Source organism: Sciurus vulgaris (genome assembly GCF_902686455.1).
Source record: "Sciurus vulgaris genome assembly, chromosome: 13".
In the NCBI taxonomy this organism is placed as follows: domain Eukaryota; kingdom Metazoa; phylum Chordata; class Mammalia; order Rodentia; family Sciuridae; genus Sciurus; species Sciurus vulgaris.
The window spans coordinates 81,424,590-81,437,815 of NC_136474.1; the positions used below are offsets into that span (position 1 = coordinate 81,424,590).

General features: G+C 45.1%; 1 protein-coding gene across 2 annotated transcripts in view; it reads right to left on the minus strand.

Annotated features, from left to right (window-relative positions):
* The window catches only part of ATP8B1 (ATPase phospholipid transporting 8B1), a 118,831-nt gene that overhangs the window by 52,740 nt on the left and 52,865 nt on the right, over positions 1-13,226 (minus strand). For both annotated transcript variants that reach the window (XM_079108660.1, XM_079108661.1), the window contains exon 2: positions 5,873-6,075. In XM_079108660.1, coding sequence (XP_078964786.1) covers positions 5,873-6,053 — 181 coding nt within the window. In that variant the 5' untranslated portion in view covers positions 6,054-6,075. The remainder of the gene's footprint in view (positions 1-5,872; positions 6,076-13,226) is intronic.

The following is a 13,226-nucleotide window of genomic DNA, read 5'->3' on the forward strand; positions in this document are numbered from 1 at the left end:
AGCTGACACCCAAGATGAGGCTTGGAGGGTGAGAAGGAGCCAGTGGCAGGCAGGGGCTGCTCTAGGCAGGGGAGCAGTGGCTGTAGACTGGGAAAGGCTCCAGTGACCCAGGGGCTGAGGGCAGGACACTGGCTCCCGTGAATCAGGCCGCAAGCTGTGGGCAGTCAGGAGGGAAGGCAGAGCCAAACCACACTGGCTGAGGGCCAGGCAGGGAGCCAGAACGGGATCCCAGAGCAATGGAATCTTTTTCTAGGATGAGGACTGATGGAGAGGAGCAGTCCCGGCCCAGAGGCCACTGGGGAAGGTGGCCACTGCTCCGCTCAATCACATCATTTTCAGCCCCAAATTCTCGCCAATGACTTCAGGACGGTGTGCAAGCTCGTAAGCAGCACTTCCTTCCCCCATCGCTATGAATGCCAGGCAGTTCCCTGAGCCCCCGCCCCTTGGAGCCTTTCTTCATGCTTCAGAACTGCAGCGGCCTCAGCAGGGAGGCCTCTGGGCTCAATCGCCTCTGCCTCTCACTCGCTCTTGCTCAGGACTGAGCTCAGGTAAGCTCAGCTGGTTGCCCGCTCATTCACGAACCCCTCTAGAGCAAGCAGGTATGGGGCCTGGGGCTCGAAACTAGCTCAGAGTAAGACAGGCTGGATCTCAGGCCCTCACAGCACTTGCGGATTCGTTGATGATCTACAATGAGCCACCCAGGTTGTAAACTATGCGGTGACAGGAGCTGGAGAGGAGGGAGCCTGGGCACACTCTTGTGGCATCCTCATGTCAGTGCCTCTGCATGCCACCTGCATGCCACCTTTCCTCTCGCCACAGAGCCTCTGGATGTCAGCCCCACAGGTCTTTCCCCTCCCCTAAAGAATCCCCCTCACCCTTCACATCAGCTCGCTGTTACGGGTCCATCAAGTCACTGTATGAACGAGGCTTTCTGGTTTCATGGCCTTGGTTTTTCTGGTGTTCTGTATAAGCACGGGTGGCTTTTCCCAGGGAAGACGGAATGGAAGGGAAAAGATCATGACGGCACAGGCAGGAATGTCACCAAATCGCCAAAAGTTCCTCGATATGTGGACAAATTGATTACTGGGAGAATCGTTACTGATCCAGACATCTGTCCATCCATTGCTCTTGGATTTGGGGAGGGAATCATCTAAATAAGGACTCTGCAGCTTCAGCTAGGTCAGGGGCTGGGGCAGGAGAATCCACATACCCCAAAGTGAAGAGGAGATGATTGGTGGGGAGATGACGCTTTGGATTTGAAGTGAACAATATTAAGGGAGTACTGCAGGGTGGGAGGTAACAATAGTTGATATTTATTTAGCACTTACTGCATGCCCAAAGCAGTTCTCAGTCCTTCACATTTATTTTCCAATTTTATCCTCACAATTACCCTATAAAGTAGGCCCTGGTATGAAGCCCATTTTTCAGATGGGGACATTGAGGAACACAGAGAGAAAGTCCCTTCCTCAAGGTCACATAGCTAGAATGAAGTGAAGGCAGGACTCAAGCCCACATGGTCCGAGCCTGGCTCTTTCTTCTTAATCACCATGCATCTGGCCTCTCAGAGTGACACATGGGCAACAGGTCCAAGATAAGGGTAAGCCGGTCATGGGTGAGTCAGAACAGGAACCTGCAAATGGTGGAAGGAGGAGAGACAGGAGGGGGATGTGGAGGGCATCCCGAGGGAGGCTCTGCTGGGAAGCTCAGATGCTTCAGAGGAAACAGCGGTAGGAGGATGAGGACTGATAGGTCAGTGGGCTTGGCACCTGGCTTCTTGGTGACTTTGAAGAAAGCAGTAACTGTAAGGTGGGAGGCAGCCCACGGAGGGAAGAACCCAGCACAATGGGAGAACGTGATGGTCGATGATGGGTTTCCAGAAGCTTGACCACGAAAACAGGAGGCAGAACCTCCACCTGATGTGGAAGGCAGAGGTCTGGGTAAGAGGTATGCAGATGTGTTGCCAGCCACAGCTGGAAGACCTGAGAGCAGACAAAGCAACTTTGCAAGGAGGCTGGTGGCTTGTTCACTTCCCACATTGAGGTTCCCAGCACCCAGCCAATCTGTACCAACCCAGAAACCCTCTCTGGGACACCTATTTCTTCCCTAGGACTTCATCTCTGAGCTGGTTCCTGCTGGTACAGAACTGCCCAAGCAGTTGGTCTGGGGACACCAGGATCGGGGTGATTAGCTTAAAAAAAAAATAGCGTCCCACAGTCAAGGAATTGTAGAAATTCTGGATGAACAAAGTTCAACTGGTTTCTTTGAAGCTCAAACTTCTCAGATCCTTCTATACTAATGGATAGAAGAGAACAAGAATACCAAGTTTCCGGTCCCTGGGTTCGTGTCCTACACTTTATCTGGGAGAACCAGTGTTCTCATGTGTTCACCAGGAAAGGCAAGTGTTGGCCCATTAGCCTGGAAAACATTCCTACTGGTTCCTGCCAGCCCTTTACTAAGGGTAAAGTTACTCCAGTGAAATCTGCTGCTTATCTCTTCCTCCACATGCATTCTAGCAGTGTGTTTGTTCTTTTCTCACAGCACACAGCGAAGGTCCTTCAAGGAAAAAGCACTTTCAGTGGGTCTGGAAACTCTTGTTTAACATGAAAGCTCAGCTGGCTAGGGCATTTTCTTTCTTCAAAAGAGAAAACCAACTTTCTGGGTGGCAAGGGTGTCATTAAAGAAATGACCTGGGTTTGTGCTCTGCTGCAATGGAAGCTTGGCCCCAGGGCTACTCAGCTCTCTGATACTTCACAGGGTGACTCATGCTCTGGTGTCCGGAGAACTGAATTCCTGGAAGGAAATTATCCATGGTGTGTGGTGTCAAGAAAGATAGATGAAGATTTGGAAAAGGAAGGGTCAGGGTGATCCCAGCCTTGACTGAGAAATGCCCCAGAGAGAACAGAATAGAATAGAATAGAATAGAATAGAATAGAATAGAATAGAATAGAATAGAATAGAATAGAATAGAATAGAATAGAATAGAATAGAATAGGAAAGGAAAGAAGGAGAAGGAGAGGGAAGAGGGAAAGAGAGAGAGAGAAAGAAAGAAGAAGAAGAAGAAGAAGAAAAAGAAGAAGGAGGAGGAGGGGAGGGCAGGGGGAGGGAGGCGGGAGGGAAAGCAGAGTGGGGATGCATGGCAGAAGTGAAATGGGAACGTAGAAGTCTAGCATTTACTGAAAGTCCTTTGTGTGCTTCAGAAAGGCAGACAGAGTTGCCAGAGTAATAACTTTTTAAAACAAATCACAGGCAAAGTCATTTGACAGAGGTTTTGAAAAACAAGAACCACTAAAATCCCCTAGGAGTATAAACCACCCTTGGTAAAGACTATGAGCCAAGTTCAAGACTATGCTCTGTCGATGTCCATATTATGAGGGTAGAAATCTGCAAAACAGATGCCATGGAAATTGAATGCGCAGGAAAGGGCCCTGACCACCAGAATGTGCAGGCAGAGTTGGAAAAACACGGAGGCAAGGATTCCACCCACTATATGCTCCTCTGACATTTCAGCAGGCACCCGACCCCAGTCCTTTTGCTGTGTATCAGGACCACACAACTGACCACGTGGCACCAGATACCAACAGAAGAGTTTACCCTTCACCCCACAGAGCCAATTCTTCTGCCAACTTGCCAGGTATCTACAGACTACAGAGATCCTGGGGCTGTGATAGGAGACTCAGAAGTGCCAGAGGGAAGGAATGAGGAAGAAGCAAGCTTACTCACTATCTGGGCAATCACGTAGAACTCTCTCGCTGACCTGTCTGGCTACTTCCACTGTATCCCATTCCGCCAATACACACTCTGGACCTGTCATGACAGAGACCACCTTCCTGTCCAGATTGGTGGTGATTCCTTCTCAATTTTGCTCAGCAATCGTGATTTTAGTACCTTCTGCTTTGGGACAGAAAGCTCAGAAGGTCAATTCTTAATACCTTAAAATCACACCTAGAAGCCCTCGCTCAGGTCTCTTTTATCTAAATACTGGAGATGGACAGGCGGAGGACCAAGGATCCATGTGGATCCATGGCTCCCCAGGCTGTGTTCTGAGGCTGTGGTGGGATGGGTGCCCCCATGGATCACTATAGGTTCCCTGTAGAGTGACCCATCCGGACCAGAGTAGGAAGAAGAATCACTACAGAAGTGGGATTTCATGGCATGTCACTTTTTCTACAGTGAAAACTGCTCAGAAAAAGAACAACCAGTTTCACCAGGTGGTAGATCTCAACAAGGGAAAATAAGGGGAAAGAAGTGGCAGCAAGGGATAGAGGTTTCTAGGAGATCTGCCAGAGAACTGCCCAGATAGACTCTGGGAAAATCCAACAAAAGCCGCATTTGTTGTGATGAGGCGGTAGGAGACACATCTGGAGAGGTGGAGACAGTGCCGAGGAGTGACCCTCTGTGAATGGCAAGACGCAGTTCCTTCTGCTAGACTCTGAGCAGCCATGGAAGAAATGGTTTCAGCAGTAGATCTGGAGCCCAAACAGAAAGGGCTCAGCTTCCTCGGGAGCAAATGAGCCACAGGAGGCCACAAGTGTTTGCCAGTCTGGGTGAACCAGCAGGAAACAGAAAAGCCACAGGGAAAAGCACAATGGTGAAAGCAAGCCACACTGTCACCCTAAGTGACCTGCTGTCTGTGGCCACTTCTAGGTGACGTCAACAGAGTTGAGTAGTCGCAACAGACTCTGCGTGGCCCACGAAGACTAAAATATTTCCTGTGCAGCCCTTCACATGAAGGGCTCTAGACCCTGCCTCTGAAGCCAGCCTGATTCCTGCAGGAGGCACAGGCTGCTGCCCCACGGGGACCCTCGTGGCAAGTAGAGGCCATTAAAAAATTCCTGCCACATAGCCAAAGCTGTGTGTTCACAAATGACTGAACAAAAGGTATGGGAACACCACAGTCCTGTAAAATGCCAGGGTGCACTAGGTGAAGGTATTGAGAGGCTTAAATCTAGTTCCTGGTCCCCTACAACATTGGGGGACCTTAACATTCAAATGGTCCAATATTACTCCCCAGAAGGGCCCATGCTTCTGAAATACTTTTGAGAAATTTCCCTCACTGAGTGGGAACCCAAACTCTGGTGGCAAAAAGAAAAGGGACAAATTTCAAAAGGGGGAACCTTTTGGTTAATTTGTTAAAGTACCCTTATTTGGGCATGACCTAGGAACTGTCCAAAGATACCGACCATTAATCCATTACTGACATGTGAGGACATACACGAGTATACACAGCTATAATTTCTTAATTATGCTGCCAGATTAATTTATACACACACGTGTGTGTGTTCACATAAGTGATCATTGATATAATTTATGCCAAAAATTTAACAGTACAAATCATTTGCATCCAAAGATATGGGTATTTTCTAAATTCTTGGGTATAGTAACAAGCAAATCCTTCCACAGAGAACTGTTTTAAAAACATACACACTAGGGACTGGGGTTGTGGCTCAGTGGCAGAGTGCTTGCCTAGCATGTGTGAGGCACTGGGTTTGATTCTCAGCACCACATATAAGTAAATAAAAAAAAAAAAAAATAAAGGTCCATCAACAACTAAAAAAGTGTTTGGAAAAAAAAGATAAAAAAATAAAGATTAGAAAAAAATAAAGTGTTGGAAAAAAAAAGATAAAATATAACAGTAAAAAAAAAATTACACACTAATCAAGACGTTTTATTTTCTCCTCCACAGGACTTGTGAGGTCCAGCCTCCCGGCCTGCCATACTAAGGGTAATGGGTACTTGTCCAAGTCTGTCCTAGGAGGAGATCAGAGAAGGAAGATGCCCTCCTAGACTGTGTGAACGGACGGTTATCCCAGGCACAGGCTATTGAGACCCACGTGAGCATCTGCAAGTGTGTTCCCAGCCGCCCTCCGCCTACCTTTCCTGAAGGTCTCGCGGCCTGGCTCTGCTTCTCTGTTGACACAACTCTGCTCTGGCTCAGCGGCAGGCCCCTGATCGTCCAGCTCGTCTTCGGTTTCATCATCGCTGTAGGGTACCACTTCATCATTGGGCTGAGAATCCTCCTCAAACGTTGTTTCCGAGTCTCTTTCTGTGTTCATTCTGCTGGCGAACTGGGACTATCTGGTGGGAAACAAAGGGAAACCCGGGAGAATTACCAGCTGCTGCCCAGGTTTTGGTTGTACCCTGTCTGCATCCTCTGACGATGACCCGTAACACATATGTCACTAATATTTTTGAATAATGACCCAAAAGTTCAATTCAGTAGGCAAACAAGAACGGAAACATTCATTACTGATTAAATGATTGAGTAATAATGAAAATATATATATCTGCAAGCTTTTTTTTTTTTCTCTTTAGAAAGATCTATAAAACCAGAGCCAGAAAGTTGCACACCTGTAATCCCAGCTACTTGCTACTTGGGAGGCTAAGATGAGAGGATTCAAGGCCAGTCTGGGCAATAAGGTGAGAGAAGAAGGAGGAGGAGGATGTACAAATCTTAAGGCAGTATTTCAAATTGTGGGTCTCTACCCAGTAAAATAAATTTAGTGGGTCATGACCAATATCAACATACAATGAAACAAACTAAAAAATATCAGAGTTTTGCTCACATGGTAAGAATAAATGCCATTTGCTAAAAATTTCACAGTCTCTCTCTCTCTCTCTCTCTCTCTCTCTCTCTCTCTCTCTCTCTCTCACACACACACACACACACACACACACACACACACACACACACATTTGCATTGTGGTACGCATGGCATTGGATTTCTTCCGGCTGGCAGAGTTGGAAAACCACTGCCTTAAGAGGCCTGGTTTCTGCTAATGCTAGTGAGCCTTTGTTTTGTGACACATTTTAAATACAACCGTAGATCCTCGAATTTCACTGATGACTTTGAGAGATCACTCCTCACCTTTCCATCTTCCTACCTCCACTCACTCTCCCTATATGGAATCTGTGTACCTACTGCTGCATAAAGTGACTGTATAGAAGTATGAAGGACACCTTTAGTTATATTTATATTGGAAAAACATTTACATAAATACCTTAGGTTACTCAAGGACATACAGCCTGAACTAGTTACACAAGCCTCACATTGCCATGAACTCAGTATTGTTACTAATAGCAGCTCACATTTATTTGGTGTTAACTGCACACTGGGCTGAACACTAGAAGCTTGCTAGACATTGGTTCCCTGCAACTTCCCATCTGATGAAGACATTATTGTTACTCGTACTGTACTGAGAAGAAAACCAAAACTCTAGGATATTAAATAACTTGTGCAATAATTATTAAAATTGTGCAACAAAAACAATTGCTTTCCAAGGAGAGATCTCCTATACTCCATGTCTGTTATAACTTATTACATATTTTAGTTGAGTAAAAATTGCTTTCAGCAGTAGTATTTTTGCTAACTGCATGTTTGATATCAAATCTAGCATCTTGGGCATCTAAAATAAGTTTTGTACTTCAGAAAATTTCAAGTACTTCTTTGAGGCTTTTTGTCCAGTGTTACTTAAAACAGTAATAACCAGAAGCAACCTGGATGCCCAACAATTGCCAATTGTGTAGATGAATCATGGTGTCTTTATACAGTGGGATAGCGCACGATAATTTAGACCATGATTGGCAGTGTACTTAGTGATATCAAAAAAGTCCAAACATATTATGTTGAAAGGTGAGCTATAAATTCACATGTACAGAAGAGTCCCAAAGTTTTGAAAACTGACATGCATTATTTTAAGTGAAAGGACCTATACCTCATGCTCAACTTAGTTGGTAGCCTACAGTAAACACTTGGTAAACAGCCATTAGTATTGTTAGCAATTATCTTCATAATTAGAAAAATAGAAGGGGGTGGGTATCTGTCACTCTAAGCTTTTCCATCTCCAGAATTACCTGTAAAATGTTCTCTATCCCTCATTAGGAAGTAAAAAAGTTAGACTATTATCCCCTTTAAAATGTGAGTCTACTTAAATAGTATACTTCAGCTCAGGTATAAAACTTCTTGCTCTCCAAGTACAAGTCTCTTCATTTCTCTTTATTCTTTGGTACAAATGTAAGGGGCCGGGAGATGCACCCACTTTAAGGTTTATTTATGGGTTTTCTTTGGTGGTGGTGGGAGGGGGGGACTGCAGAGGGAAGCACATTCCTCCCTTCCAGATTTTCTGAGGGTTAATAAATAACTATTTCTTGGAATTTTACTTGTGCTTAATTAGTCTTATTTGTGGTTTTGTAATATAGTGGTATCTAGGCTTTAGCTAATATTCACATAAAAAGTATTCTCTTTTCAAAATTTCCAAACTCTTAAAGGCAAATTTCACCAAAACATTTTCAGAACAAAAATAATGAAAATGGTCACCATGTATTGAGCTCCTACTGTGTACAGAGCAGGGCAACTGGTGAGACAGATGTTATTATTCCATCTTACAGACAAGAAGACTGAGGCTCAGCTAGTGAGTGGCAGTTAGGATCCAAGTCCTTCACTACAGGAGTATATAAAATACTGAACTGTCTAAAAACACTGCATAGAAACTTTTTAAATTTGGTATCATATACACACCACCATAATTTTTCCATTTCGATCATTGTTTTAGTCCATTTTCTATTCTTATGTACAACAGAATACTCAGGACTACTGGAATAAACAGAATCAAGGTGTTTTTTTAGCTCACAGTTCTAGAGTCTGGGAAGTCCATGGGTAGGCGCCATCTGCTCAGATACCTGGTGAGGCCTTCTTGCTGATGGTGACATGTGACGGGTATCACATGGCAAGACAGTGCAAGCCCGTCAGCTCGGGTCTCTCTGCCTCTTCTTACAAAGCCACTAATATCATCCAGGGGCCCCCATGACCTCATCTGATCTTAATTATCTCCCAAAGGCCCACCTCCAAATGCCATTGACATATGACTCTGGGGATTTGGTTTTGAACAGGTAGATTCTGGGGGACACACCCACACCACAACAGTCAGTTCTGAGTGTACTTCAGTGGCATGAAGTGCACCATATAGAAACGTGTGGCAAGCTTTCCTTTCCATCGTTGCTCCAGACTCCTACGTGTCTGGATGCTTCTTTCCCAGATTAGGGCTCTCTCCAATTCTTTTTTTTTTTTTTTAATTTTTTATTTTTATTTTTTATTGTAAACAAATGGGATACATGTTGTTTGTTTGTACATGGGTTAAAGGCATACCATTTGTATAATCATAAATTTACATAGGGTAATGTTGTTTGATTCATTCTGTTATTTTTTCCCTTCCCCCCACCCCTCCCACCCCTCTTTTCCCACTATACAGTCCTTCCTTCCTCCATTCTTGCCCCCCTCCCTAACCCTAACACTAACCCCTCCCACCTCCCCCCCCCCTTATGTGTCATCATCCACTTATCAGCGAGATCATTTGTCCTTTAGTTGGAAGGGGCAGACAACTGAGAAGGAACGGATCCAACAACGGCACATCCACGTGACTGAAGTGAGCAAGGTGTGTCTCCAACCCTCTGCCCACCCAGGTGGATCCAGGGAGGCAGGGCACTCCAAGGTCAAGTTCTCTGATGTGTGTGTAATGCAGACCCATCCAGGAATCACACAACTCTGTCATTTAAGACAACCCAGGAGAACCTAGGAAGGAATCACTTCTTTGAAGCCCCTAGTGGCAAAAGGAAGCTTTTCAGACCCAAACCATGATCCCTAAAGACAGGCACAACAGACTTGGCAGATTTGGAAACTCTACAACATTCCTTAGCACCGATCCAGCACACTGAAGACAGGGATGCCTTTATTCAGCATCCATGAAGCACCTGTGAGGTACAAAGTACTACACCAGGTCCTGGAAACAGAACCACTCAGAGACTTTGGGGTTAATTGAGGGACACAGCTATGTAGACTGTGAAGACAGCCAGGAGACACAACAAGGCTGGCCACGTCTGCCCCAAACACCTCAATCCAGCCCCTCCGCTTCACCTCACGGCCACCAACCTCACTCAGGACACCACCATCCCCCTCGAAAATGTTGCAGAGGCCTCTAAGTGAACTTTCCATGATGAACCTCCACACAGCCCCAGAGACATGGCATCCTCCACCTGTGAGCTGTGTGCTGACTGTGGCTCCAACCCCCCCCCCCCCCCAACCCCGGTTCATACGTTCACGCCCTGTAGACCTTTAAGGACACACTTAGGGTTAAATAAGAACACCAGACTGAGGTTCTTATCCAGCAAGACTGATGCCCTTATAAGAAGAAAACACACATCAAAGATCTCTTTCCCCCCACATGCACACATGGAAATGACTGTGAATCAGGACAGCAAGATGACAGTTGTCTACAAGCCAAAGCAACAGGGGCCTTACCAGAAACCAAAACTGTTGGCACCTCAGTCCTGGACTTCCAGTCTCGAGAACTGTGAGAAAATAAATGTGTATCATTTCTGCCACCCAGACTGTGGTATTTTTCACGGCAGCCTGGGCAGACTCAAACACTGTGGTTTTTCACTGTGCCTTAACTGCACAGTCTTCTCCTAACTCCAAGGCTCCCCATACCCCTACAACTTCCTCCTTTTTAAATACTCCTCAGTCCCATGAGCCTGCTTCACTTTCTTAAACAAACAAGTCTTTCCTACCTCAGGGCCTTTGCACATGCTGGTCCTTCTGCTGAAATGCTCTTCTCCTGGTTCCTTGCATGACTATTTCTCATTCTTTAAGTTTTGAACAGGTATCTGCCCTCCTCTTTTGCTACCACTGGCCTCCTGACCACTAACATTTCTGCTTCCTTCCTAGTACTTACCACAATTTATAAATACATACTTGCTTTTACTTATTTATCATCTGCCTCTCTCATTAGACCACAAGCTCTATAAGAACAGAGCCCAGTCTGGGAAATACTCAGTGCCTCACAGTTGACTTTCAAAGACTTGGAAGAAAAGCAAATCAATCTTAAAAAAAATAAGTCCTGGAAGACTTTGAGAACCAAAATTCTTCACCATTCTCCTGCAGTTCATACCTACCACACAGGAACAGATTCCAACAGCCCCCGGATGAGGGTAAGCCCTTCAGAACAGTGGGAGGGAGAAAAGGAACAGACGAGTTCAGAAGCCCTGCGAGAAGGAGCTTTTTGTAGGAGTCTGACTCATTCAAGATCAACAAAAACCTATCCCCCGAGATTTTACCATGCACACAAACGAAACAAGGTTTCTGGTAAGGTCCTGCAGGTATTGAATGTGAGGACCCATCTTTCTTGTTTATCATAGTGACTCCAGCACCTGGTGCAGGTGTCTGCCACAGAGGAGCCAGTCCCCTCCCCTGCCCCCGGGCCTAAGAGGCTTATAGTCTAGACAGCAGGTGGCAAGATATAACCCAGGGGCTAAATTCGGACCATTGACCATTCTGCCTGTTTCTTAGGGTTTATGGGACACAGTCTTCCTCATTCATTAATGTGCTGTCTCTGGATGCTTCAGCACTGCAGTGGCAAAGCAGAATACAGTATTTGCAATTGGGACGGCAGAGCCTCTAAGTCTAAGGTATTTACTATCTGGCCCTTTATAGACCAAGTCTGCTGACCCCAGGACTAAAAGGAACAGTAATAAGAGACAAGTGACAAAATGAGTGGTCAACATTGAAAGCCCAAAGCCAGATAAAACTGGTGTCCACCTGGGTAAATTGTGTGTGCTCTGAGAATGGGAAATACACTATGGGGGCAGTGGGGGGGAAACATCCCTAAGCAATACGGTTGACCTATTGATTCTGGGGCGTTTCCCTTTAATTCTCTCAAAGCTGTGTAAGTAGGAAAGACTCGATTTCAAAAATGGGCAGGGCAGCACACCATCAGGTGACAAGCTGTGGGTGTGCACCTTGTCATGGAGCCATGCCCTGCTCAACAGGCTGTTTTGTCATTAATCCACGTACTTAGAATCATTCATTGAAAGTAAGTGGATCAACCTGGCAAGTGGGCAAAAATCTAGGCACATTTTTTTAAAAAATCATCAAGGTGATGTAGCAATTGAGGATTTTTCTGGTCACATATCTTTTTAAATTTTTTTTCAATTGCTAAACAAATCAGTTCTAAGTTTATTTTACATTTTTTAAAAAATTGTTTTTAAACTGCATTTTGAACATTGTACACAAATGGGGTATATCTTTTCATTTCTATGGCTGTGCACGATGTAGATTCACACCATTTGTGTAGTCATACATGTCTTTAGAAAACTATCCTTAATTGCTTAGCTATACATGATTACTAAATTGCTTAGTGTTTCATGTAGGTTTCAAATTGCTGTGTAGACAGATATATTAAAACACATGCTGTGTACTTTTTTGGTACTGGGGATTAAACCTAGGGGTGCTTTACCACTGAGATACACCCCCCTCCCTTTTTTTTTTTTTTTTTTTGTATTTTTTTAAAATTTTGCGACAGAATCTAAATTGCTGAGGCTGGCCTCCAACTTTTGATCCTCTTGTCTCAGCTTCCCAAGTCACTGGGATTACGTGTGCACCTGCTTCACAATCTGTACTTCTTGAAAATGAAGATGCATTTGATTTCAGTATTGTATTAAATATTACGATTTTATCAAATAAATAAGCAATTTTACATTGATAAATGTTAACAATCGTGGGGGCTGGGGTTGTAGCTCAGTGGTTAGAGCGCTTGCCTAACACAGGAGGCACTAGGTTCAATCTTCAGCACCACATAAATAAATAAATAAAGGTATTACGTCCATCTGCACCTAAAACTAAAAAAAAAAAAAGTGAACAATCGTTACTAGTGACGCAAAAGGACTCCATTCAAATCAAATGCACCTGTATCCTCCTCTCTGCATCCTGTCCTCAGGGGAATCTCATTCCAGAGATCATTCCAGCAGAGGTGGTAGAAAGTGGCCCTCTCAGATGATTGGATGGTTTAAATAGCTGCAAAGCATTAAACTCTGATGCACGTGGTCACCACAGCACGAACAATGCCAAGAAGTAAGTGGGCATGTGGCAGGTCAGCTTTCGAGATGTGAGCCACCGGAAACAAGATAAGGATCAGTCTAAGATGACTGGGACGCACAATAGGCCACCAGGAAACAGTGCTGGGTGTTGCGGCATGACTTTTTGGTCATGCTCTAAGGACAAGCAGTCAGAATGTTCCTGGACCATGTACTGCTGGTCCCCTAGCTCAGGCCATAGCCGCCCACTGCCAGGGAGCCGGGCCTGGTGCTGGGACCGCGAGGCAGCATGATTTATGGGAAGAACAAGGTCTGGAGTCAACAGTTTGTAACTCGAGTGCATTACTTAACATTCTGGAAGCTT